The following is a 25,075-nucleotide window of genomic DNA, read 5'->3' as shown; positions in this document are numbered from 1 at the left end:
GTCATGTGAACAAAAAAGTAAACCTGTTCTCCCTTTGTTTCTTTTCTTGTCCCACCACAATCACTCTGACCCTGGAGGACTACTTACCAGTGATCCAATCTCTTCCATTTCCCAACCACTCACAAAGCTTCCTTTTGTCCTTGTCCCACCCCACTCTTGCTCAAAACCAATTGCAGCTCTCGTAATCCAGCTGCCCAGTTCTGATTAAAGGTAACAGGCTTGAAACGTCAACTCTTACCAATTTTTATAGATGCACCATAGAAAGCATTCTATCAGGATTTATGATTTGGAGATGCTGGTGATACTCCACAACTACCTGATGAAGGAGCGGTGCTCCAAAAGCTAGTGCTTCCAAATAAACCTGTTGGACTATAACCTGATGTTGTGTGATTTTTAACTTTATCTGGTTTTATTACGGCTTGGTATGGCAATTGCTCTGCCCGGGACCATAAGAAACTATAGAGTCGTGAACACAGCAAACCATCACACAAACCAACTTTCCATCCTTTGACTCCATCTATACATCTCACTGCCTTGGGAAGGCAGCCAACATCATCAAAGACTCCTCTCATCCCAGTTATAATCTCTTCCAACCTCTTCTGTCAGGTAGAAGATACAAAAGTTCAAACACACTTACCAATAGATTCAAGAACAGCTTCTTCCCCTCTGTTATTAGACTTCTGAATAGGCCTCTCAAATTTTAAACTTAAACTTGATCTTGCTGTTTGTGCACCTTCTCTGCAACTGTAACACTGTATTCCTTACTCTGTGCTGTTACTCTCATACACTTTGACAGAATTAATCTACCTGTGCTACACTCAAAACAAAACGTTTCACTGTACCTAGGTACATGTGATCATAATAAATCAAATCAAATTTTAAAAAATCCTCTTTTGTTTTCCCCTGTCTGTTCAGATGCTTCCTAACCTGCTGAGTATTTTTCAAGCATTTTATTTGACATAGACTCACAGTGGTCTGCTTTGTACCACTTTCTTACTTAGCTGTGATATAACACAAATTATTTTGAGTGTGGCATAAGTGGAACTAATTTCAAAAGGAAACACTGGAATTTAAACCATATCTATTTCAGGAAGGTCTCACATTGCTCCACTTGTGACAGATCAGTGTTATGACAACAAATACAAACTGCATCAAAGTCCCATAAACAGGGACTGATCACTTTCTTTCTGGGTTGAGGGTGTAATTTTGGATAAAACGTCAGATTCCTTAAATGGACTTTTAAGACCAAATGATAATCTTGGTTAATGACATATAAAAGGGGGATTCTGAACTCCCTCAACAACCTGCACCTCTAACTCCTAGGCTCTGTAAAAGTGCAAAACCTAAACTACCCTCTGAAAAGGATCATCCCTCAAAATGTAGCACCTGCAAAAGGTCTCACCACTGCATAGGATCTTGGCGCCACTAGCATTTATTTCCCAGTTCTATAACTCTGAGACTTAGAAGCTAGATCATTGTAGAGACAGTTAAGAGCAACCCCATTGCTATGGATAAGACAGACAAGGAAAGGACAGTACATTTCATTTTGAAATGAATTTGCTTTTACAAGATTCTAGTATCCAGTCATGGTCACCACCAGTGACTCAATTTTTTGTTTCAGGTTTATTGCATTGATTGAGTCTAAATTCCCCAACTGATATTGTGGGATTTGAGCTCATCTCTATGGATGATTAGTCCAGGTCTCTAACTTGTTAGTCCAGCAGCACTGGAACTCTACTACCACAACCCCATAGGATAAAAAATAATTTTGTTAGGATCCATGTTATCATGTAACCAAAAAAAGCAATGCAGAAGAAACATTGCAAACTTGTTAAATTTCATAAAAGGTTTAACAATAACACCTACTGTCAAAATGTATTATTTAAAGAGAACAAGCTGTTTACCTAAGAGTCCGTGAGCACTGGAGGATAGTCCCTTCTTGTTAAGAATATAGAATCCCAGATGATCTCTCTGATAGGGTGCTGGATTCTTGTACTGATGGACCAGGATGACAAAGGAGATGCATTGCTGGACTGTCACGGTGACCTTAGACTTGGCAGTGACAGAAACCACCAAACCTTCACTTTCTACCTCTATGGTTTTATCACAAGATAAGATAAATCTATCTCGGCTGTCGAAGATGACCTTGTGTGGTGTGATTTCGATGTAAGAGCGGGAGGGTTTACTGACAATGATAGTAATGGCACTGAAATAGGTGCGTTGCTTCTTATGCCCATTGGGAGGTGCTGGAGCTCCAATCAACTGACCATTAACCGTCACTCCTGCCAAAAACCGAAGATACTATTACTATTAGGCATTTCAATATTTAAGTCATTACAATGGCTGAAAAAAAAATCCTCTCGACCACAATGTCTTTTGAAATTACTTATCAGCGTGGTTTAGTGCCAAAGCAGTAAATAATAGATCATTCTTTACTTCAATTGCATGTCACAGAGTCATGGAGATAAACAGCACAAAAACAAACCCGTCAGTCCAACTTATCCGTACCAACCAGATATCCTAAATAAATCTAGTCCCATTTGCCAACATTGGCTGATATCCCTCTAAACCCTTCCAGTTCATTTACCCGTCCTCTTACATGTTGCCATTATACCAGCCTCCACCACTTCCTCTGGTAGTTTATTCCACACATGCACCACCCTCTGCATGAAAATGTTTCCCCTTAGGTCCCTTTTGAATCTTTCCCCGCTCACCTATGCCCTCTAGTTTTGGACTCCCACTCTGAGGAAAAGACCCTATCCATGCCCCTCATAATTTTGTAACCTTTATAAGGTCACCCGTTAGCCTCCAATGCTCCAGGGAAAACAGCCCCAGCCTGTTCAGCCTCTCCCTACTGCTTAAACCTTCCAACCCTGGCAACAACATTGTAACTCTTTTCTGAACCCTTTCAAATTTCAAAACCTCCTTCCTATAGGAGGGAGACCACAATTACATGCAGTATTCTAAAAGTGGCCTAACCAATGTCCTGTACATGACCTCCCAACTCCTATACTCAATGCACTGACGATTAAAGGCAAGCATACCAAACACTTCTTCACTATCCACATTCAAGTAACTATGAACCTGCACTCCAAAATCTCTGTTCAGCAACACTCTCCATGACCTTACAAGGTTTTTAACAGGGATACAAGTCTTTTTCTGCATGGAGAAGCCAGTAGCTATACTGATGCAATTAAGGAAATCCATGTTGAGCCCTATGACATTTTTATTCAGTCATTTCTGAGGTTTGCCAAATGGAATTAAATCATTGAGGAATCCCATATTACTCAAGCTGGGGAGGTGCCTACAGTACTGGAGAATATTAAGACACTTCTTAAACCCAGACAAACTGTTAAATGTTTATTACCCCAAATTTTCACAATAGTTATGACAAATTACTGTTTGGACCATTAACTGCTCATAAAAAAAATCCTTTAGTAATTCATGGGCTATACATGAAAGGGATCTGATTTTTTTTAGGATATGAATAGAAAGATGGATAAAGGGTAAACAGTAGGTGTAGTACACATGGATTTCCAAAAGACATTCAATAAGGTGTCACAGAAGATAAGAAATCTGAGAGTTGAGGTACAATATGAGTATGGCAAGAGGATTATTATGGATGGGAAGCAAAAATAGTCAAAAATAGGGTATTTTCAAGTTAGCGGGTTGTGGCTCATGAAGTGCTACAAGGGGTAACTCTTGGTACTCAGCTGTTTGCAATCCATCTGAATAATCAGATCGTGAAACAGGATACGATGTTAATGTTGCTGGTTACATGGAGCTAGGTGGGAATTCAAGCTTGAGAAAGTCACAAAGAGGCTGCAAAGAGATATAGACAGGTTAAGTGGGTGGGCAGCACGATGGCTTAATGGGGGAGTGTGAGGACATTCACTTTGGTTGTGAAATTGGAACAGTAGAATATCTTTTAAAATGTGACACATTAACAAAAGTTAATGTTCAGAGAAACTTTGGTGCATTTTTAGAAGAAACACAAAAATTTAGCACGGAGGTATAACAAGAAATTAGAAAGACAAATTTTGGCCTCTATTACAAGAATGAAGCAAAACACCAAAAGAACAGTGGATACTGGAAATCAGAAACAAAATATAAATTGCTGGAAAAACTCATCAGGTCTAAAGAAGGTTCACTGGACCTGAAACAGTAACTCTGTTTTTATTCCACAGATGCTGCCAGACTTGCTGAGATTTTCCAGCAATTTCTGTCAAGAATGAAGAGGTTTTGCTACAATTGCATAGGGTTCTAGGTATGTGTGAACACAGCCAAACTACTGTATACCATCTCAGTTTCTTGAAAATATACTTGCATTACTGGTGGTAGAGTGAAGGTGCACCAGACTGGATATTGTGATGAGACCATTGACTTATGATCAGTAAATGAGGTTTATCTAATTAGAACTGTTAAAACTGTGTGAGAATTTGACAGGGAAGATATTGAAGCATTTCCCTCAGCCATAGAATCGAGAATAAGAAGGTAGTTTCAGGATGAGTGGCCAATCATTTAGGGCTGAGATGATGAGACATGTCCTCACTTAAAGGGTTGTGAATCTTTGGGATTTTTTGCCTCAAAGGCTTATGGATACTCTGTTGTTGAATATATTGAAGGCTGAAACAGAGAGGATTTTGGTCTCTCAGGAAATCCAGAGATATGGAAAGTAGACGGGAAAGTGGAGTTGAAGGCCAAGCTCAGCCATGACAACATTAAATGGCAGATCAGGTTCAATGGACCGAATAGTCTCCTGCTTCGACTTCTAATGTTCATAACTCACCCGAAATATTGTGTTCAATTCTGTGCACTGCCTTTGCGGAAGGACGTCAAATCCTTTGAGATGTTGGAGAAGAAATATATTTGAATGGAAACAGGAATAAGAGATGCCTATTATGATGAGAGAATGGAGAAGTTGGGGTTGACCTCATTAGAATAGAGAAGGTAAAGAGGACATATATGACGGAGGTGCACAAAATCTTGAATGGTTCTGACAGAGTAACTAAGAAGAAGCAGTTTCCTGGCAAGAGGTTTGGTCACCAGAAGAGACAGATTTAATGGAAAAAAAATTGAGGCAAATTGAGAAAACGTGTATTTATACAGTGAATTATGAATGCATTGGAATGCATTGTCTAACAGGGTACTGGGTATAGGTACAGTGCTAGCATAAAAAAGAGGATCGGGTATATACTTGAAAGGAAATAACTGAGGAAAAAGCAGATAAGTGAGGTCTATTGGATAGCTTTAACAAAGAGATGGCCTAAGCACAATAGGCCAAATGGTCTTATTCTGAGCAGCATCAAGTTACAAGTCTCATCATGATGAACGAAAAATATTTCAATCTTTTAAAACTTGTTCAGTTTGCTACTCACCAGAACCTTCGTGATCAGACACCAATCTCAGTATGTTACCAGGCTCACCATCTATGTTAAAGCAGATGGAAAACTTGCCCAAGGGGAAGTCAACAACAAAATGGGGATCACCGTCAGCTGCATTACAAGCAAATACCACAGTTTATACAGACCATATTAAATGGTCAATGAAAAGACTAGACATATTTGGAACAAGAGTACCTTGAGTTTATTGGTTTGCAATTGTTGCTAATTATTTATCACTTCTCATTTTTTCTTAAAAGGGTCCTGATGCACAGTTCCAGTCTGCACACTGGAAAATCTGGGACAGTATTCTTATCAAAGGACAATAAAACTAATCAGTCAGGCACCAAATAACCCAACCACCTCCCCCACCCCTCCCCCACCACCCACTACCCCACCCAACCAGGAGTCTTAAAAGTTTGCAATCTCTTCTTCAGTTTACACCACTACAAGAATCTTCACATGTTGGAGATGATGCATGACCTATGTTCACTGAGCCTATGAAAACATAGAGTTTATACGTAAACATAGACATAATGTACCAACAAGCTGCTATCTCAAGGACCTCTCTCTTTGGTTATAAGAAACTAAGGACTCTGGACTGAACATGGACTGGAGAAGGTCCTCTCTTATCTCTTAAGAAGAAAACTGCCAGAGATAGCATTGATTAGTCAGAAACTTTGGAGAACTGAGAACTTTAATGATAACTACAATCTTTTCTACTGTCAGCCCAAAATTACAACTAAACAAAGTCATCTCAACTTAAAACCTTATGACTAGAGAACAGCCAAAAGAGTCTAAACAGCATGGACTTTTGTCTTCCTTTTTGTATTGCTTCTCAGACTGTCTGATGAAAGATGTTTATGATGGATCCTCTGGGAAATACGGATAATAAGCGTGTCGTCCTAAAAACAGCTTCAATCACAAGATTGTTGGGTTAATGCTTCTGAGGTAAACCCAGTCTTCTTTAGATGGAGGAGGCCAACATGGTGCAGTGTGAGGTTAATGGTGATCTTTGAGTATAATGTTTCTTTCTCCACCCATATGAGGCACAAGCAGTCAATAACCATATGATCCTGAGGTGTTGGCCCATCCTTAAACCACTTGGGGTTGGGGGGGGAGGTGAGTGGTCAGTTAGCTCAGTTGTTTGGACATCTCGTTTGCTGCTATGTTCAATTCCCACACCATTGAGACTATCATTGAAGGGCTCTCTTCCTCAAACTCTCCCCTTGCCTGAGATGTGGTGACCCTCCCGTTAAGCCACCATCAGGTATCCTCTGTAATGACAGAGCAGCCCCAAGGTCCTTAGGACTATTTTGACATTACATTAATCCACCCAGAGACGTGTGAATTTAACTGATAGCTGGGAGGTACCCTTACTCGTGTCCGTATTTAATTAGGGATTTTTTGGAGACTTGATAATATCTATATTCTAAATGCCAAAAGTCATATTATTCACTGAATGGTTAAGTCCCCCTTTTTAAAAAAAAGTACTAGCTGAAAGTTCTTCACATGACACGCCTGTCGTAAACATGGCCCTTGCAACTTTAGTAGTTTGACTTCAAATATTTTCCTTCAAGCTCCCTCTCTTTCAAAGGGAATAAAAGTTTGCCTCCCACTCAGCTGCCCCTTGCCTTTAGTGGAATGCCCTGACATCACCAATAAAGTCCTTTTCTTTATCCCCATTGTGAACCCCTCCCTCGAAGGCAAAAGTAAATGTCACATTTTTTAGAACCAGCCTCAATGCTCGGAATTCTTCAATCTTCAGCTAACTATCTGTGAAACCACAATCTCTGCTTCACTATTTTCTTTCACACCAATCTACCCAAAAACAATTTGGTGACAATGAATAAAAAACCATATATACCATATGAAATAGGACTAAAAGTAAAATTTGGCTCATGCTTACAAATAATCAAATAAGCACATTGATTTTGTCAGTGTGTAAATGTGACTGGATTTGTGTAAAATGGTTCAACTTTAATGCATCAGCTTTTGCAGTATTTGATTCTAAGGGGTGTAATTTCTAATTACATAGCTGTAATAACGATTCCATAAAAACATCCATTCACTATTCCACTGTTTGTGTATACACAGCTTTATTTCAGGCCTTATATCATTAACCATACATTTTGGAAGAAGAAATAGTTCTCCAAAAGAAAAAAAAATTCTATTGACGTTTTCCCTTTTTCAAATCATAATAATTTGGTCAATTAGCCATACAGTAACAGGTTTGTGCTTTTAACTAGCTCTGAGAATCTTCTCACACTGCACTTAAAAAGCTGAACCCTGCGTAGTTAGCAGTGTGGTGCAATAATGAGCCAGATGCTGTCATCTCTGACCTCACTATGAGTTACTACAGTTTGTCAAACTATCGAGTTGAAGGGCCTTTAGTGAGGAAGTTCAAAGTTGTTGCACTTACCTGATGTTTTTGAAACTACTACTGTTTTCTTTGTCTTTCTTAAAGATGTGCTCTCTAGATAAAGAAATGTCAGAGTTAAAATTATTGAATTTAATTCTGCCCGAATAACATTTGGCAATTAACTGCACTTGTCTTTTTGTGAATATTTAAAATAGATTCTTTGTGAATTGGAGAGGATTGGGATTAAGGGCCATTAAATATTCATTTTATTTAAAGAGGTTTATGAGTTTACTCCAGATAATGCCCCATCATTAAAACAAATAAAGAGGATTGACTCCCCGCATCTTTTTCTTATCAATGCATAAGTACCCAGTGCCAACATCAAATGACTGAAATGGGAATGCAGTTTAAATTCCATTTTAAGAAAGAATCAAAATGATAATCCTGTGAAGGTGTATGAACATCACAAAGAGGTTCAGGGAGCTCTAAGCAGTTGAGAGCTGAATACCATACTGGTGCAGACTGGCAAACACTTATTAACTATTTACACTAGCCACAGAAGCATGGTTGACCTGGACTTCACGAGAACCTTCTTGCATCAGGTGTCAGCTTCATATGATCTGACATCATCTGACTTCACGAACTGTACAGTCTAGTTATTAGCATATTGCTCTTTGAATCTCATTTACTACAAAAGGTACTGAGGGTACAAATATTTGGAAAAGGAGTTCAGTAAGTTACAACTGTGCTCATTGTATTAATCTGCTTTACCTGGTTTAGTTACTCTCTGTAAATTCTGTGCTCTCTCGTCATTCACTTCAGACTCATTCACCACACTCTGTGTGAATCCATGGTTTTGTTCATCTGACCTTTTCACATGAAGTGAAGTGAGGGGTGTGAAGAAATTGTATTCCAATGAAAGATTTTTTGCTTTCTCTGAAAGAATTTCCTTCACTTTGCTATTGCTGCTCTTTAGTCGTGATCTTAGCAGATCTTTTATTGCTAAGTAGCCCCACGCCCTTTGGACTAACTTAGCATCTTTGGATCTAGCCTTGAAATCATTTGAAGTTTTCCTTGTGTCACTAATTTTCACGTCTGCCTCCAGCATGAGGTGTTTGTCACTTGTGCTTGCAGTAACTTGGACATGAAGGTTATCGCTGGTCTTATTTTTCAGTTTCCCTGCAATCACAAGTTCGGATCCATTGAAATAGTTTGGGAAGACAGTCTGCGTCACATACTCCACTGAATCTTCTGAATAATCAACACGAATATCTGAGAGGAGTGGAGTCCCTATTTCATCAAAGAAACCTTTCAGCAGGGTGCTGGCATCTGAGTCCTCGTTGATCCTTCGCATTTCTCCACAGTTCTCCAGTGACATTCGCTCGAGGAGCTTGTAATCCACATCTCTTCCTATTCCCAAGGTGAAGATGCAGAACTTCTTTTCAACGGCCTTTCTCGTGTTGTTTAGGATTTTATGAGCTTGAACTTCAGCAATTGTTGGGCGCCCATCTGTCAAGAATATTATTAATGACACCGCCCGTACACTCTTGTCCTGCTGAGCGATGTAATCTTTCAACAATTTCGATCCAGTTTGGATGGCATCATTTATGTTGGTACCTGGGAAACAAAGTAGAATTTTGAACAAAGTTTTTGAATTTCAAACAATTTTTGAACAATATCTTGGAAAATATTGTTTCAGAATGACAGAAGAAGACTATTTAGTCACCAATGTGCCTGAGGTTTTCTGAAAGAGTTAACAACTCTAAACAAACACTTTTCTTGTTTTAACACTCATCCACTGCATTAATATTTCTAAGAATTTGATTTTAAGTATCCGTACCTGGATACTTTTATACCTAAGATGGTGCTGTAAAGTCAACTGTAAACTTTTCACTATACTCATTTGAATACACATGACAATAAAGCTAATTCAATTCAATTCAGTTCTGATATTTCGTGAAGGAAATAATTAAGGGTTACCAGTGAACTAAAGGAATGGTTCTTTCCAAGTGGGGGCATGGTGTCCCCATGTATCAGAAGACATTAAGATATAGGAGCAGTGTAAGGCAATTTGCTTTGTTGAGGCTGCTCCACATATTTGATCTTTGTTGATATGTTTTTCAAACTCATTCTCCTGCCCTCTCTCCATAACTCTTAATCCCCTTACTAATCATGAACCTATCTATCTCGGTCTTAAATACACTCTATGACTTGGCCTCTACTGCCTTCTGTGGCAATAAGTCCCACAGATTCAACATCCTCCTCCTCTCAGTTCGAAAGGGCTGTCCCTTCATTGTGAGGCTGTGTCCCAGGGTCCTGGTCTCTCTGACCCAGAGACCTGAACCTTCCCCATATGACAAGCTCATCATCTCCAGGATCATTCTTAGAAATCTCCTTTGGACCCGTCCACCGCCAGCACATCCTTCCTTAGATACAGGGCCCCAAACCTGCTCACAATATGCCAAATATAGTCTGACCAGAGCCTTAGACAGCCTCAGCAATAGATTTATGCTCTTGTATTCTATCATTCTGGAAATGAATACTAAGAGTGCATTTGCCTTCCTGAATCTGCATGTTAACCTTAATAGCGTTCTGAACTATTCTACCAGGTCCCTTTCTGCTTCAGACTTCTGAAACCTTTCTCCATTTAGAAAATAGTCTACATCACTATTCTTCCATGGAAAGTGCATAACTGCACACTTTCCCACACTGTAAACTTTTCACTATACTCATTTGAATACATGTGACAATAAAGCTAATTCAATTCAATTCAGTTCTGACATTTCGTGATATCCATCTGCTGCTTCCTTGCCCATCTTCCTAGCTTGTCCAAGTCCTCTGCGCTTCTATGTTTCCTCAATACTACTCATCCCTCCACCTACCTTTGTGTTACCTGTTAATTTATTGACAATGCCCTGAGTTCCTTCACGCAGATCATTAATGTATAACCTGGATAGTTGTGATCCCAACACTGATCCCTGGACAACTCAACTGTCACTGGCTGCCATCCTGAAAAAGACCCCTTTTATTCCCATTCTCTGCCTTCTGCCAGTCACAATCCTCTCTCCATGCCAGTACCTTGCCCCCAACACCATGGGCTCTTATCTTATTTGGCAGACTCCAGTGCGACACCATGTCAAAGCCATTCTGGAAATCCAAATAGATCACATCCACCCACTGGCTCCCTTTTGTCTCATGCACTTGTTACCTCAAAGATTTTGAATGGATTTGTCAGGCATGACCTGCACCTGATGAAGCTGTGCTGATTAAATTCTATTTTAACATGCACTTCCAAGTACCCTGCAATCTCAACCTTAATATGAACACTAAAATCTTATCAACAATCAACGTCAGGCTAACCGGCCTATAGTTCCCTGTCTTCTGCCTCCATCCTTTCTTAAACAGCTATCTCCTTTGGAACTCTGGGGTGTAATCCATCTGAATCAGGTAATTTATCCACGTTTAGACTGATCAGCATCCTCAGTACCTTCTCCTCAGCGATAGCCACTATAATCCCTGTCCCCGACTCTCTTGAAGATCTGGTATGCTACTGGTGTCTTCCACTGTAAAAACTGAAGCAAAACACCAAACCAGTTCTTTGTTCCCAACTGCTACTTCTCCTGCCTCATTTTCCAGTAGTTCAATGTCCAATCTTCCTTTTATTTTTACCTTTTAGATATTTAAAAACCTCATGCAATCTTTATTATATTATTAGCTAGCTTGCCCTAATATTTCATCCCCTCCCTCTTTTTGCTCTTTAAATTATCATATGCTGGGTTTTAAAGGCTTCCCAATCCTCTAGCTTTCCACTTACCTCCACCACACTGTATAGCTTTTCATTTGTTTTAATGCTGTCCCTGACTTCCCCTATCGGCCATGGTTGGTTTATCCTCACCTTGAATCAAAGAATCCCTAGTGTGTGAAAACAGGCCCTTTAGCCCAGCAACCCTCCAAAGAGTAACCCACATACATCCATTCCCCTGCCCTATTATCCTATATTTGTCCCTAACTAACATATCCCTGAATATTATGGGCAACTTAGCATGGCCAATTCAGCTGACCTGCACATCTTTGGATTGTGGGAGGAAACAGGAGCACCCAAAGGAAACCCAAGCAGACACAGGGAGTATGTGCAAACTCCACACAGACAGACGCCTGAGGCTAGAATTGAACCCAGGTGCCTGGCTCAGTGAGGCAGCAGTGCTGACCATTGATCCACTGTGCCTTGGGATGAACTTCTGCTGTGCCTCCCAAATTGCCCCATGAAACTGCTTCCATTGCTGCTCCAGCATCTTCCCTGTAGCTCCTCCCTCATGTCTATATAGTTACCTTTATTTAATTGTAATACTGTTATATCCTCTCAAACCACAGGGTGAATGCTATCATATTATGGTCACCACCCCAAGAGGTTGCTTCACCTTAAGCTCCCTAATCAAGTTTGCCTCATTGCACATCATCAAATCCAGAATTCTCTGTTCCCCAGTGGGCTCTGCCACAAGTGCTCCAAAAAAACCATCGTGTAGGCATACATGAATTCCTTTTTTTTTGAGATTCACCACTATCTGGTTTTCCCAGTCCATCAGCATATTGGAGTCCCCATTCTTGTAATATTCCCTTTTATATCTCCTGATTTATTTTCTTCCCCACATTGCTAGGAGGTTTATACAAAACTCAGGGTCATCAGGGTCTTTCTTCCCTTTGCAGTTCCTCAACTCCACCCACACAGATTCCACGCCTTCCAACTCTATATTACTTCTTGCTATCGATTTAATTTCATTTCTTACTGACAAAGCAACCCCACCCCGTATCCACTTGCCTGTGCTTTCAATAGGATGTGTATCCTTGGGTATTTAGTTCCCATCCCTGATGTCCTTGCAGCCATGTCTCTGCGATATCCACAACATCGTACCTGCCAATTTCAACCTGCATTACAATTCACTTCCCTTGTTTTGTACACTGCATTCACTTAAGTACAACACCCTTAGCCTTGCATTGACTGCCCCTTTCTCATTGTTGTCTCCTCATCTGCTGTGCCTGAAGTTAGATTCCTGACCCTTTCCATATTAGGATTTTTGATTTAGCCCCTAGCTGCTCATATTCCCTTAGGAGGATCACTTTCCTCTTTCCACCTATATTGTAGGTGCTTATATGGACCAGGACAGCTGGATCGTCCCCCCCACCTCTCTCCAAGTTCCTCTGCAGTCCAGATGAGAGATCCTGAAACTGGACACTAGGCAGGTAACATAGCCTTCAGGACTCTTGATCACAGATACTGGTGTCTATTCCACTGACTACATTATCCCCGATCATAATGACATTTCTCTTTTCTCCTCTTGAATGGTTCCCAGTACTATGGTGCTATAGTCAGTTTGTTCATCTTCCTTACAACCCAACTCTCATCCACACAGGGAGCAAAAATCGCAAACCTGGTAGACAAGCACAAGGTCTGAGGCTGACCTTCATCACTACTTCCTAGATCCATCTGCCTGCCTCGTTGGTAGTCACACTCTCCTGTTCCTGACCACTGACCAAATTCAAGGTAGTTAATCTGAGGGGTGTTACTGCCTCCTGAAACAGTGTCTAGGTAGCTGTCCTCCCCTCTGATGTATCGCCGTGTTGGAAACTCAGACTCCAGCTCATCAGTTCTAAGCTGGAGTTCCTCAAGCAACCAACACTTGCTGCAGATATGGTCACTATGGACCACAATGGGGGCCACCAGCTCCCACAACATGCAGTTACAGCACATCGCCTTGCTTGACATCCCTACTTTAATTTGATTTTTAAAAATTTCATGTTGGTCTCTTAGTTTGTAGTCAGTAAATACTTCCCTTATTTGCCTTCAATCAGAAAGTGATCTATAAACAGTTATAGTTATCAGCAACCAATGAACTTACGGTTTATCTGTGATGTAACTTTTTTGTGCTAGGCTTAAATTTACCCTGTTAAAAAACCTTCCAAACTATAAGCCAAAAAAAAACAAGCAAAAAAGCACCTCTTCCCCATTGCATCGCATTCCCACACCGCCTCCAAATTCTCCGAACTTTATACTCATACGGGGCTGTGTCTCACCCTCGATGCGATCTCTCTTTCCAGACCATATCTGCTATCCTTGTCCTTCCAGCTGTTAGTGTTCATGGTTTTGGAAGTTGCTGTCTGAGGATCTTTGGTGAATTTTTGCAGTGCATCTTATAGATAGTACACACTGCTGCTATTGAGTGTCGGCAGTGGAGGGAGTGGATGTTTGTGGGTGTAATGTCAATCAAGCAGGTTGCTTTGTCCTGGATGGAGCTGCACCCATCTAGGTAAGTGGGGAGTATTCCATCACACTCCTGACTTGGGCCTTGTGGATGGTGGACAGGCTTTGAGGAGTCAGGAATTACTTGCCACAGTCTTCCTAACCTTTGACCTGCTCTAGTATGTGTATGTGTGCACAAAGCACTGAAGGTGGCAAGATAGGCAGAGTGAGCAGTTAATACTGCATACTGTATCTGAAATTTTATTTGTAGACAGGTGGAGTCCAGAAACAAGGAGGTTCTGCAAAGATACCTGTCAGATCTCAGCTGGTGTATTATTGTCACATCTGGGTCCACAGTTTGGGAAAGATGAAAATGAATTGGAAAGAGTGTTGAAGAAGTTTACAAGAATGGTTCCAGGGACGAGAAACTTTATCGATGAAGAAAGATTGGAGAGGTTGAGACCACTTTCCTTAAAACAGGGAAGTCCTAGATGAACAATAAATGTTTTCAGGGGATGGCTAGACTATCCATGGTCATATAAGGATAAAGAACACGATATCACAGATATAAGATAATTTGCAAAAGAAGACGTGATGTGAGATAATAAAATTCTTCCTGCAATCAGTAGAGTCATTGAATGATACAGCATGGAAACAGACACTTCGAGCCAACTATTCCATGCTGACCATGTTCCCAAACTAAGCTAGTCCCACTTGCCTGTGTTTGGCCCCTATCCCTCCAAACCGTTCCTATTGGAAGGATGTGAAAATTGAAAGGGTTCAGGAAAGATTTACCAGCATGTTGCCAGGGTTGAAGGGTTTGAGCTGTAGGGAGAGGCTGAATAGGCTGGGGCTGTTTTCCCTGGAGCGTCAGAGACTGAGGAGTGACCTTATAGAGGTTTGTAAAATCATAAAAGGCATGTTAGGGAAAAAAGATAAGGTCATTTCCCTGGGGTGAAGGAGTCCAGAACAAGAGGGCATAGGTTTAGGGTGAGAGGGAAAAGATATAAAAGTGACCTCAGAGGCAACCTTTTCGCACAGACGGTGGTGTGCATGTTGAATGAGAAGCCAGAGGAAGTGGTGGAGGCTGGTACAATTTCAACATTTAAAAGGCATCTGGATGGGTATATGAATAGGAAGGGTTTGGAGGGATAAGGGCCAAGTGCTGGCAAATGGGACAGATTAGTTTAGGATATCTGGTTGGCATGGACAAGTTGGACCGAAGGGTCTGTTTTTGTGCTATATGACTCTATGATTCTATTCATGTATTTATCCAAATGTCTCTTGAGATTACAATATTGTAACCTGCACCAACAATTCCTCTGTCAATTTATTCCACATACGAACCACTCTTTGTGTAAAAACATTGCCCCTCATGTCTCTTTAAACCTTTCTCATCTCCCCTTAAAAATATGCCCCCTAGTTTTGAACTCCCCACCCTAGGGAAAAGACCCTTGTCATTCACCTTATCAACCCCCCTCATAATCATCCCAATACAGTACCTAGTTACTTTAAGGAATGGAGGATAAATAATAAATGGGGCTGCTTTCATGAAACCATTTCATTTCTATCAATAAAAAGTTTTAAAATGACATATATGGTAATAACTTTTCAAACAAGAACATTTCTCATTTTTCACATGCAAACAGAAATTACTGAATAACCTCGGCAGGTCTGGCAGCATCCATGCAGGGAAATCAAAGTTAACTTTTTAGGTCCTTAGAACCCATTAAGAGAGATTAAGAAGGACATGGCGAAGGTGAGGACTGCAGATGCTGGAGATCAGGGTCAAGATTAGAGTGGTGCCGGAAAAGCACAGCAGGTCAGGCAGCATCCGAGGAGCAGGAAAATCAATGTTTTGGGCAAAAGTCCTTTATCAGGAAATGATTTGCCCATTAATGTTGATTTTCCTGTTTCTTGAATGCTGCCTGACCTGCTGTGCTTTTCCAGCACCACTCTGATCTTGACTAGCAGGGACATGGGTCAAACACAGGCATATGGGACTATTTAGTTTAGGAACATAGTCGGCATGGACTGGTTGGACCGAAGGGTCTTTTTCCATGCTGTATGTCTCGAACTCTACTGATTGTTCATTCCATGAACATGACTCATTCTTGGGAGTTACAATCCCTCCATTGCTCTAGACTTTTCTTCCTTTCACTGCAGAATTATTCCTGACATCAATGTCAGGGACCATCCCTGTAGTTTTCAAAGGATTGCTAAATATCATTCCTGTACGTCATCCAGACAGTGATTCTTTCCAAGTTCAGATGAGAGCCCAAACTTTAATATGAGACACCAAAGCTCCAATGTTACTGGGCCTTGGCACTTAGTCTGGTCAGCTCCATAAACAGGTTCCTCCTCAGATACTCTCCATGTCCAAATATAGCAAGACTTGGATAATATCCAGACTTGGGCTGACAAGTGCCAAGTAACACAAATGCTAGACTATGATCATCTCCTTAAAGAAAAAAAAATCTAACCACCATTCCTTGACATTCAATGGCATCAACAGGAACCCCCAAAATCAATATCCTGGGGGTTGCCATTGGCCAGAAACTGGACTTGTTATATAGGACAAGGGCAGCAGATATGTGGGAACACCACTACCCGCAAATTCCCCTCCAAGCCACTCACCATCCTGACTTAGAAATCTATCGCCATTCCTTCATTGTCGCTGGGTCAAAAACCTTGAAATCTGCCCATACAGGCACTGAGGGACTACTTACAGCACAGCGACTGCAGCAATTTAAGAGACAGCTCACCAGCATCTTCTCAAGGGCATCTAGGGACAGGCAATAAATGATGGCCCAGCCAGCAATATCCACATCCCACAAATGAATAATGAGAAAACATTCAGGTCTCTCTGCTCTTCGCACTTGCTTTGGGGTTCCCCTTTTATTTTCTGCTGTACCTCTGTTTGTTCTACTGAAATATATCACCTCACATGTCATCTATCACCAAGCTGCCCAGTCCAGCAACTTGCCAAGGACTTCTTGTACTTTTACACTTTTACACTGTTGTCCCCAAAGCCTAAAATTTCTGTCTTCTGTAAATTTGGAAATTTTCTCCTGCACTCCAGGATCTAGATCATCAGGGAAAGAAGGCATCCTGACACCAATCCCCAAGGTATTCCACTAGTACTCCTTCCTCCAGTCTGAAAAATATACATTAACTCTGTTTCCTGCCCCTCAGTCAATTTTGAATCAACGTTGCTACTGTTTCATTTACTCCATGAGCGGTAATCTTTCTCACAAGTGTGTGGCATGACAGGAAAAATCACCAAGTAAGTCTCACTAAGTCTGTACACTTACTGCAGGTAAATTATAATAATTCTTCTGTAGTTGGAATAGGGCATACAAGTAACAAGGGACCAGCACAGTACAACCTCGTTATTAATGTCAGACAAATCTAGAGACCTTCATTCAAACAATGTTCTAAAGGCTGAAAGACAAGCTTTTCCATTGGAGATCAGAAGGTAAGGCTTTGGAGTGGAAATAAAACACATATCCCTTTACCTCCTGAAGGTGACATCAGGTAAATGTACTTCTTGGCATCTCTCACAGTCTCCCTCATGACAGGGACGAGTTTTCCATTTTGCCAGACCTTAATACGGCCAGAGAAGTTGATGATATTGAAGTGGTCATTGCTTCGAAGATCTTCAAGGATAGTAAAGAGGGCATCTTTAGTCTGAAAATACAATGGCAGTAAGCATATGAGAACCAATCACAACGCTGTAGTTGCCCATCATGTCATACACCATTCTTCCTTGAGCAAATGTCATTAATATGTCAAAGTCCTAGTACTCCCCACCTAACAGCATTGTGACAGCATTTCCATCCGACAAATTACAGCAGTTCCAAAAGGAAGCTCAACACTGCCTTTTCAAGGTCAAGTAAGAGTGGGCAATAAATGTTGGCCTCACCAGTGATCCCAACATCAATAGACAATAGACAATAGACAATAGGTTGCAGGAGTAGGCCATTCTGCCCTTTGAGCCTGCACCACCATTCATTACGATCATTGCTGATCATCCTCAATCAGTATCCTGTTCCTTCCTTATCTCCATAACCCTTGATTCCACTATCCTTGAGAGCTCTATCCAACTCTTTCTTAAACGAATCCAGAGACTGGGCCTCCACTGTCCTCTGGGGCAGAGCATTCCACACAGCCACCACTCTCTGGGTGAAGAAGTTTCTCCTCATCTCTGTCCTAAATGGCCTACCCCGTATTTTTAAGCTGTGTCCTCTGGTTCGGGACTCACCCATCAGCGGAAACATGTTTCCTGCCTCCAGAGTGTCCAATCCTTTAATAATCTTATACGTCTCAATCAGATCCCCTCTCAGTCTTCTAAACTCAAGGGTATATAAGCCCAGTCGCTCCAGTCTTTCAGCATAAGGTAGTCCCACCATTCCAGGAATTGACCTCATGAACCTACGCTGCACTCCCTCAATAGCCAGAATGTCTTTCCTCAAATTTGGAGACCAGAACTGCACACAATATTCCAGGCGTGGTCTCACCAGAGCCCTGTACAGCTTCAGAAGAACCTCTTTGCTTCTATACTCAATCCCTCTTGTTATGAAGGCCAGCATACTATAGGCTTTCTTCACTACCTGCTGTACCTGCATGCTTACCTTCATTGACTGGTGTACAAGAACATCCAGATCTCTTTGTACTGCCCCTTTACCTAACTTGACTCCATTTAGGTAGTAATCTGCCTTCCTGTTCTTGCCACCAAAGTGGATAACCATACATTTATCCACATTAAACTGCATCTGCCATGCATCTGTCCACTCACCTAACCTGTCCAGGTCACCCTGTAATCTCCTAACATCCTCCTCACATTTCACCTTGCCACCCAGCTTTGTATCATCAGCAAATTTGCTAATGTTACTATTAATACCATCATCTATATCATTAACATATATTGTAAAAAGCTGCGGTCCCAGCACTGATCCCTGCGGGACCCCACTGGTCACCGCCTGCCATTCTGAAAGGGAACCGTTTATCATTACTCTTTGTTTCCTGTCAGCCAACCAATTTTCAATCCAAGTCAGTTCTTTGCCCCCAATACCATGCGCCCTAATTTTGCTCACTAACCTCCTATGTGGGACTGTATTAAAGGCTTTCTGAAAGTCCAGGTACACTACATCCACTGGATCTCCCTTGTCCATCATCAGAGTTACATCCTCAAAAAGTTCCAGAAGATTAGTCAAGCATGATTTCCCCTTCATAAATCCATGCTGACTCTGACCTATCCTGTTACTGCTATCCAGATGTGTCGTAAATTCAGCCTTAATAATTGACTCCAGCATCTTTCCCACCACTGAGGTCAGACTAACTGGTCTCTAATTTCCGGCTTTCTCCCTCACTCCTTTCTTAAAAAGTGATACAACATTAGCCACCCTCCAATCCACAGGAACTGATCCTGAATCTATCAAACTCTGGAAAATAATCACCAACACATCCACGATTTCCCGAGCCACCCCCTTCAGTACCCTGGGATGTAGACCACCAGGCACTGGGGAATTATCAGCCTTCAGACCTAACAGTCTCTCCAACACCAATTTCTGGCAAATGTAAATTCCCTTCAGTTCAGGTCCTTCAGCCACTGTTACCTCTGGGAGATTGCTTGTTCTTCCCTAGTGAACACAGATCTGAAGTACGAATTCAACTCTTCTGCCATTTCTTTGTTCCCCGTAACATATTCCCGTTTCTGTCTTCAAGGGCCCAATTTTAGTCTTAACCATTTTTTTCCCTTTCACATACCTAAAAAAGCTTTTACTATCCTCCTTTATATTTTTGGCCAGTTTACCTTCGTACCTCATTTTTCTCTGCGTATTTCTTTCTTAGTAATCCTCTGTTGTTCTTTAAAAGCTTCCCAGTCCTCCATTTTCCCACTCAACTTTGCTATGTTACACTTTTTCTCTTTTGACTTTATATGTTTCTTAACTTCCCTCGTCAGCCACGGCCACCCCTGCCTCCTCATAGGATTTTTCTTCCTTTTTGGAATGAACTGATCCTGCATCTTCTGCATTATACCCAGAAATATCTGCCATTGTTCCTCCTGTGAAGGAAATTTGTCTTTTTAAAATAATTCAATCAAAAAGTTCATTTGTTGCTGCTGATATGCAGTATCTGTCTCTAGCTGATGTACAAAACAACAGTAGGCTTATTCCACCATTCATTTACTCCACCATGCCTTCCAAGAACAATTGACTCCATGAGCCACTCCAGGGGTGTTTTTCTCCCCAAGACACCAGCATTAGAAATGCATCTCATATGAAAGGTTTAAGATTGTGACATGGTATTCTTTCTCATTAAAGACTTCAGCTCCAAGACAGGCCGAAACCACTTACCTGTAATTTGATGATGATAAGTAGACTGGAATTGTGTGTTTTTTTAACAGCCTTTGTGTCCTTGTTTAGCAAAGCTCACATAATGCCCACAGCAATTTGTCAAACTTAAGCGGTCGTAGAATGGACAATCAAACATCTTCAAGGAACTTGCTACGTAGGATCACTACAGTGTAGAAACAAGCCCTTCAGCCCAACAAGTCCATACCGACCTTCAGAAGAGGAACCCACCCAAACCCATTCCCCTATTCTGTTATCCTAAGCCACTGTGCTGCCCACACTTTACAGTGAATTAGGGTAATTTCTTTTGGTAACAAAGGAGGCTAAGAGCTTGTAACATTTTAATCACAGGTGACAAGTGAAATTTTCTGTTAGAATGCAGCAAAGGAAATATCAAAACATGTTATGATTATATCAGCGTAAAGAATAAAATTACATTAGTTTCATCACTGGATACAGGACATGATAATTCTAAATCCTGCTCGGCCATCCTTTTATAATGTACATCGAAGACTATTTATTGCAGATGCTTGTGTTTATGTTATAATTACATCCCTATTAAAAGTGACAATCAATTCAAGTCAACCTGACAGCACTGTGTACCCGTTCCGATTTACAGATGACAAAATATTGCAAATGCCATATTTTCAATTACTTGAATTAAGCAGTTTATTTTCTGAATTGGTGAAACAGCTGTCGTTTGTTGAGCAAAGACTCATGAGCTGGCACCCATATGCTCCAGGCTCCTCTTACAGTCTTTCATTTATGAGAAAATGAGTCATGCATCAGAAAATGCCAACAAACACTGGAATAAATAGGCCGATAATTGGCCTGCTCTGACCCTCTTCTTTTCTCAGTTCAACGCAAAATAATCTCTGAATCTTGGCTTTTGGTTTGATGGTAATGAATGGAGAGCTGTACGATGGGACTTTGGGTCAATGAATGGAGAGCTGTACAATGGGACTTTGGGTCAATCAGTATACAGCTCGACTTCACATTCAGATGACCAGCTCAATCAGAAAAGTGCTGGTTTGGGTCCCAAGGAATCAGGAGTTGAGTACAATGGAAAAATTCACTCTGAGTTCAAAATGCAACATAATTTAAATGTTTCCAACAGCTGGGATGAAAAATTGCTCAAAGTGTCATCTGAAATAATTCTACAGAGAATGGTATTCCATCACCAAGTCACCCTTTATCTACACGGTGGCTCAGTGGTTAGCACTGCTACCTCACAACATCAGGGACCTAGGTTAAATCCCCATCTCGGGCAACTGTCTGTGTGGAGTTTGCACGTTCTCCCCATGTCTGTGTGAGTTTCCTCTGTGTGCTCTGGTTTCCTCCCGCAGTCATAAAGCTGTGCAGGTTAGGTGAATTGGCCATGCTAAATTGCCCGTAGTGTTAGATGCATTAGTCAGGGGTAAATATAAGGGAATGGGTTGCTCTTCAGAGGGTTGGTGCGGACTTGTTGGGCTGAAGGAAGGGCCTGTTTCCACACTGTAGGGAATCTAATCTACACCCTTTATCTTCCTTTGACCTCCCTCAGAGTCAGCTCTCAAGAGTGAGTAGGATGTATGATTGTCCTGAACTATTTTTTGTTCAGTGTTTATATTTTCCCCACATCACCTGTGGTTGTATGTGCAGTGACCCACTGAAAAACACACCATTGTGCAAGAACTTTACTCAATATTCTCCACCACCAGGAGAACAACCATGTCACTAATGAAACAGTAACAAGCAAAGCCTGATAAAGGCAATGCTTCCCTAAAAGAAAGCAAAGGAGACTGTAAGGACTAAATCAAAATAGAGTTGGAGATACAATAGTTCTTATCTGTCAGCCTGGGGACCCTGACTGGGGACGTTGACCTGGTCCAATAAGAGAACTCATATTCTATGAGGTCCACCTGGCTGACCTCATTACAATTACTACATCGTCCTTATTACAAAGAATTTATGATCTATTAGAATATCATATTATGCAGGGCACGTGTTTACTGGCAGCTTACCAGAATGGGCCTGTTGCATAGAGCAGTCCAGGACAATGCAGCATTAAGTCAATGTCAGGATTCCCAAACTACCTGTAACATCTACACTGGAAGAGGTTAGGTTTCACATTTCTAGAGAGTGTGAGAGTTACAGACCCTCTTCCATTATCAGACTGGGCTTGCTCCCCAATTTCAGATCACGTTTGAGTCAAATGACCCTGTTGTTTAGCTACCTGGTGCAAAGAGGAGCAAACAGAACAGGAGATCGCCATTTGGGGCAGTGTCCACCAGAACAATTGAAACTTTCCACAGTTACTATATAGAAAGGAACCTGGATTATCCGAATATCAATTCTCCAAATATCTGATTATCCGGATATCTGATTATCCGAAGGAGATCTCGAGGTCCCGATAGAAACATTACATCAAGGATGTGTTTCCAACACTGATCACATCTTTTGTTTACAATGATTAAACAGGCACCATCTCCAAATCACAGACCTTCCACACTCTCTCTCTCCCACACTTTCCCTGGAGTTCTACAGAGGGGTGTACCCTCAATACCCCTTTCCCCAGATGAGCTTTCCAACATTGTCCTGCACAGGACAAAAGTGGAATCCATCAGAAAGTTGCAGTAAAAAGTTTATGTGTGTGTGTGTACATGTGTGCTATTTGGAGGCTTATCCACAAAGGCAGCAGCAGCAGTCTAGTTGTTGATGTCCAGTCCAGCTGCCCCGGAGAGGGGTGGGGATGGATGGGGTGTGTGAGGTGTGTACACCGGGGGGATGTTGTACGGGGTTGGGGAGCGGGGTTGGACCGGGTTGCGGAGTGGGTAGGGGGGACCGGGGTGCACGGGGTTGGGGGCGGCTGGAGGGCGGTGTTGGACGGGGTTGGAGGGTGGAGAGCGGGTGGGGGGCGGTATTGGATGGGATAGGGGGTGGTGTTGGACAGGATTGGGGCAGGAGGTGTGTGGGATCGGGGCAGGAGCAGCGGCTCGCAAGCGATGTGCTGCTGCCTTGTCTCCTGAACGGGGAGCGGACTTTAAAAAACTCCAAGGCCCAGAGGAAAGGCATTGAATCGATTATCCGAACAAAATAGTGCCCGCCCATCTCGTTCAGATAATCGAGGTTCCTCTGTGTATAATTCCACGATTCTAATCAGTGGGCACCTTGAGAGATTGGACTGCATTACCAAACATGGGAATTTGTACTAATCTCAGATATTGGGTTTCCTTTATAGTTTTATTTTGTTTTTGTCCAAAGCCTTGTTCAGTTGCAGTAAAAGTTCCCTAATTATATATTGCCTATTCCTTTTGCAATAAATGTCAAATTTCCGTTTGCTTTCTTTATTATCTACTGTACCTAATATTATTCTTGTATACTGCTTCGATATCTGCAGAATCATGAATGGTATTGAACCTTGCTCAATTATAAAATAGCATGTGAAAATAATAATATAAATACATAATATAACCACAGAGAATTATCAAGACTTAATGAAGAAGTAGTCATGGCTGACAAGCTTATTAGAATTCTTTGAGGAGGTTACAATTTGGAATTTGCAATGGGATAAGAGTTCCTTCAGTAAAGTTCTGTGATTCTATCATTAGCTGCATGTTAGTAATGGGTGAATGATATGATCAGACATCTATAAGCAGCTTCTGTTTAAGTACAATCATTAAGGTAAAGAAATATACCTGTTTGATTTTTTTTCCTGCCATCGAAGCACTTGTATCTATCACAAAGACCACATTCTTTGGAACTGGAGGCAGATCCTTGGGTGCAAAGTAATGAACAAAAAACCCATTTTGAATCTGTAAAAAAAAAATTATAAAATCTCAGCACTTGACATGATTAATAGCAAACATAAGTAATTTTTTGCATCATCTGCATTTGTAACACAAGTAACCCTGTGTTGGTGACAATGGGTTGAAAAATACCTACTGACCTATGGATTTACAATCATTACAATGGCTCTCCTTCACTGGGTTCTGAGCATTGCTGGCAAGCTCAGCATTTGTTGTCTACCTCTAGTTGCCTTTGTGAAGGTACTGGGGAGTCACCTTTTTGGGTTACAGCAACTTCTATAATTTGGGCACACCCACACTGCTGAAAGGGATGAGTTCCAATATTTTGACCCGCCAATGCGGGCGGTATTCTCTTGCACCTTTTGCCCCTCTCCTTCTAAGTGTTGAGGTTGTAGGTTTGGAAGCTGCTGTAGAAGCTGATTTGCTAAGTTGCTGCAGTGTACCTTATGGATGCTGCACAGTGAAACCATGGGCAATAGTTTTGGAGTAGGTTACAACACATCCCTTTATAAAGATTGTCTCATCAATCTGTACAATTCTGGTCTCCCTGTTGTGAAAGTTGAAAGGGCTCTGAAAAGATTTACAAGGATGTTGCCAGCATTGGAGGGATTGAGCTTCAGGGAGAGGCTGAATAAGCTGGGGCTGTTTTCCCTGGAATATTAGAGGCTGAGGGGTGATCCTATCGAGGTTTATAAAATCATGAGGGGTATGGATAGCCTGAATAGTCAAGGTCTTTTCCCCAGGTGGGGGAGTCCAAAACTGGGGGACATAGGTTTAAGGTGAGGGGGGTAAAATGTAAAAGGGACGTAAGGGGCAATTTTCTTTCAAGCAGAGTATTGGTGTGCCCAAATTTTCACACAGTGCATGTATGGAATGAGCTGCCAGAGGAAATGGTGGAGGCTGGTACAATGACAACATCGAAAAGGCACTTGGATGGATATGTGAACAGGAAT

General features: G+C 41.5%; 1 protein-coding gene across 1 annotated transcript in view; it reads right to left on the bottom strand.

Annotated features, from left to right (window-relative positions):
- Positions 1–25,075, bottom strand: part of itih5 (inter-alpha-trypsin inhibitor heavy chain 5) — a 61,886-nt gene that overhangs the window by 5,537 nt on the left and 31,274 nt on the right. The window contains exons 7-12 of the mRNA XM_072563002.1: positions 24,012–24,128; positions 17,497–17,668; positions 8,515–9,360; positions 7,804–7,857; positions 5,379–5,495; positions 1,905–2,282 (exon numbers count right to left, since the gene is read on the bottom strand). Coding sequence (XP_072419103.1) covers positions 1,905–2,282; positions 5,379–5,495; positions 7,804–7,857; positions 8,515–9,360; positions 17,497–17,668; positions 24,012–24,128 — 1,684 coding nt within the window. The remainder of the gene's footprint in view (positions 1–1,904; positions 2,283–5,378; positions 5,496–7,803; positions 7,858–8,514; positions 9,361–17,496; positions 17,669–24,011; positions 24,129–25,075) is intronic.

Source organism: Chiloscyllium punctatum, chromosome 44, assembly GCF_047496795.1.
Source record: "Chiloscyllium punctatum isolate Juve2018m chromosome 44, sChiPun1.3, whole genome shotgun sequence".
In the NCBI taxonomy this organism is placed as follows: Eukaryota; Metazoa; Chordata; class Chondrichthyes; order Orectolobiformes; family Hemiscylliidae; genus Chiloscyllium; species Chiloscyllium punctatum.
Note: the sequence above shows the minus strand (reverse complement) of the source record. Positions and strands in the feature narration are given on the sequence as shown.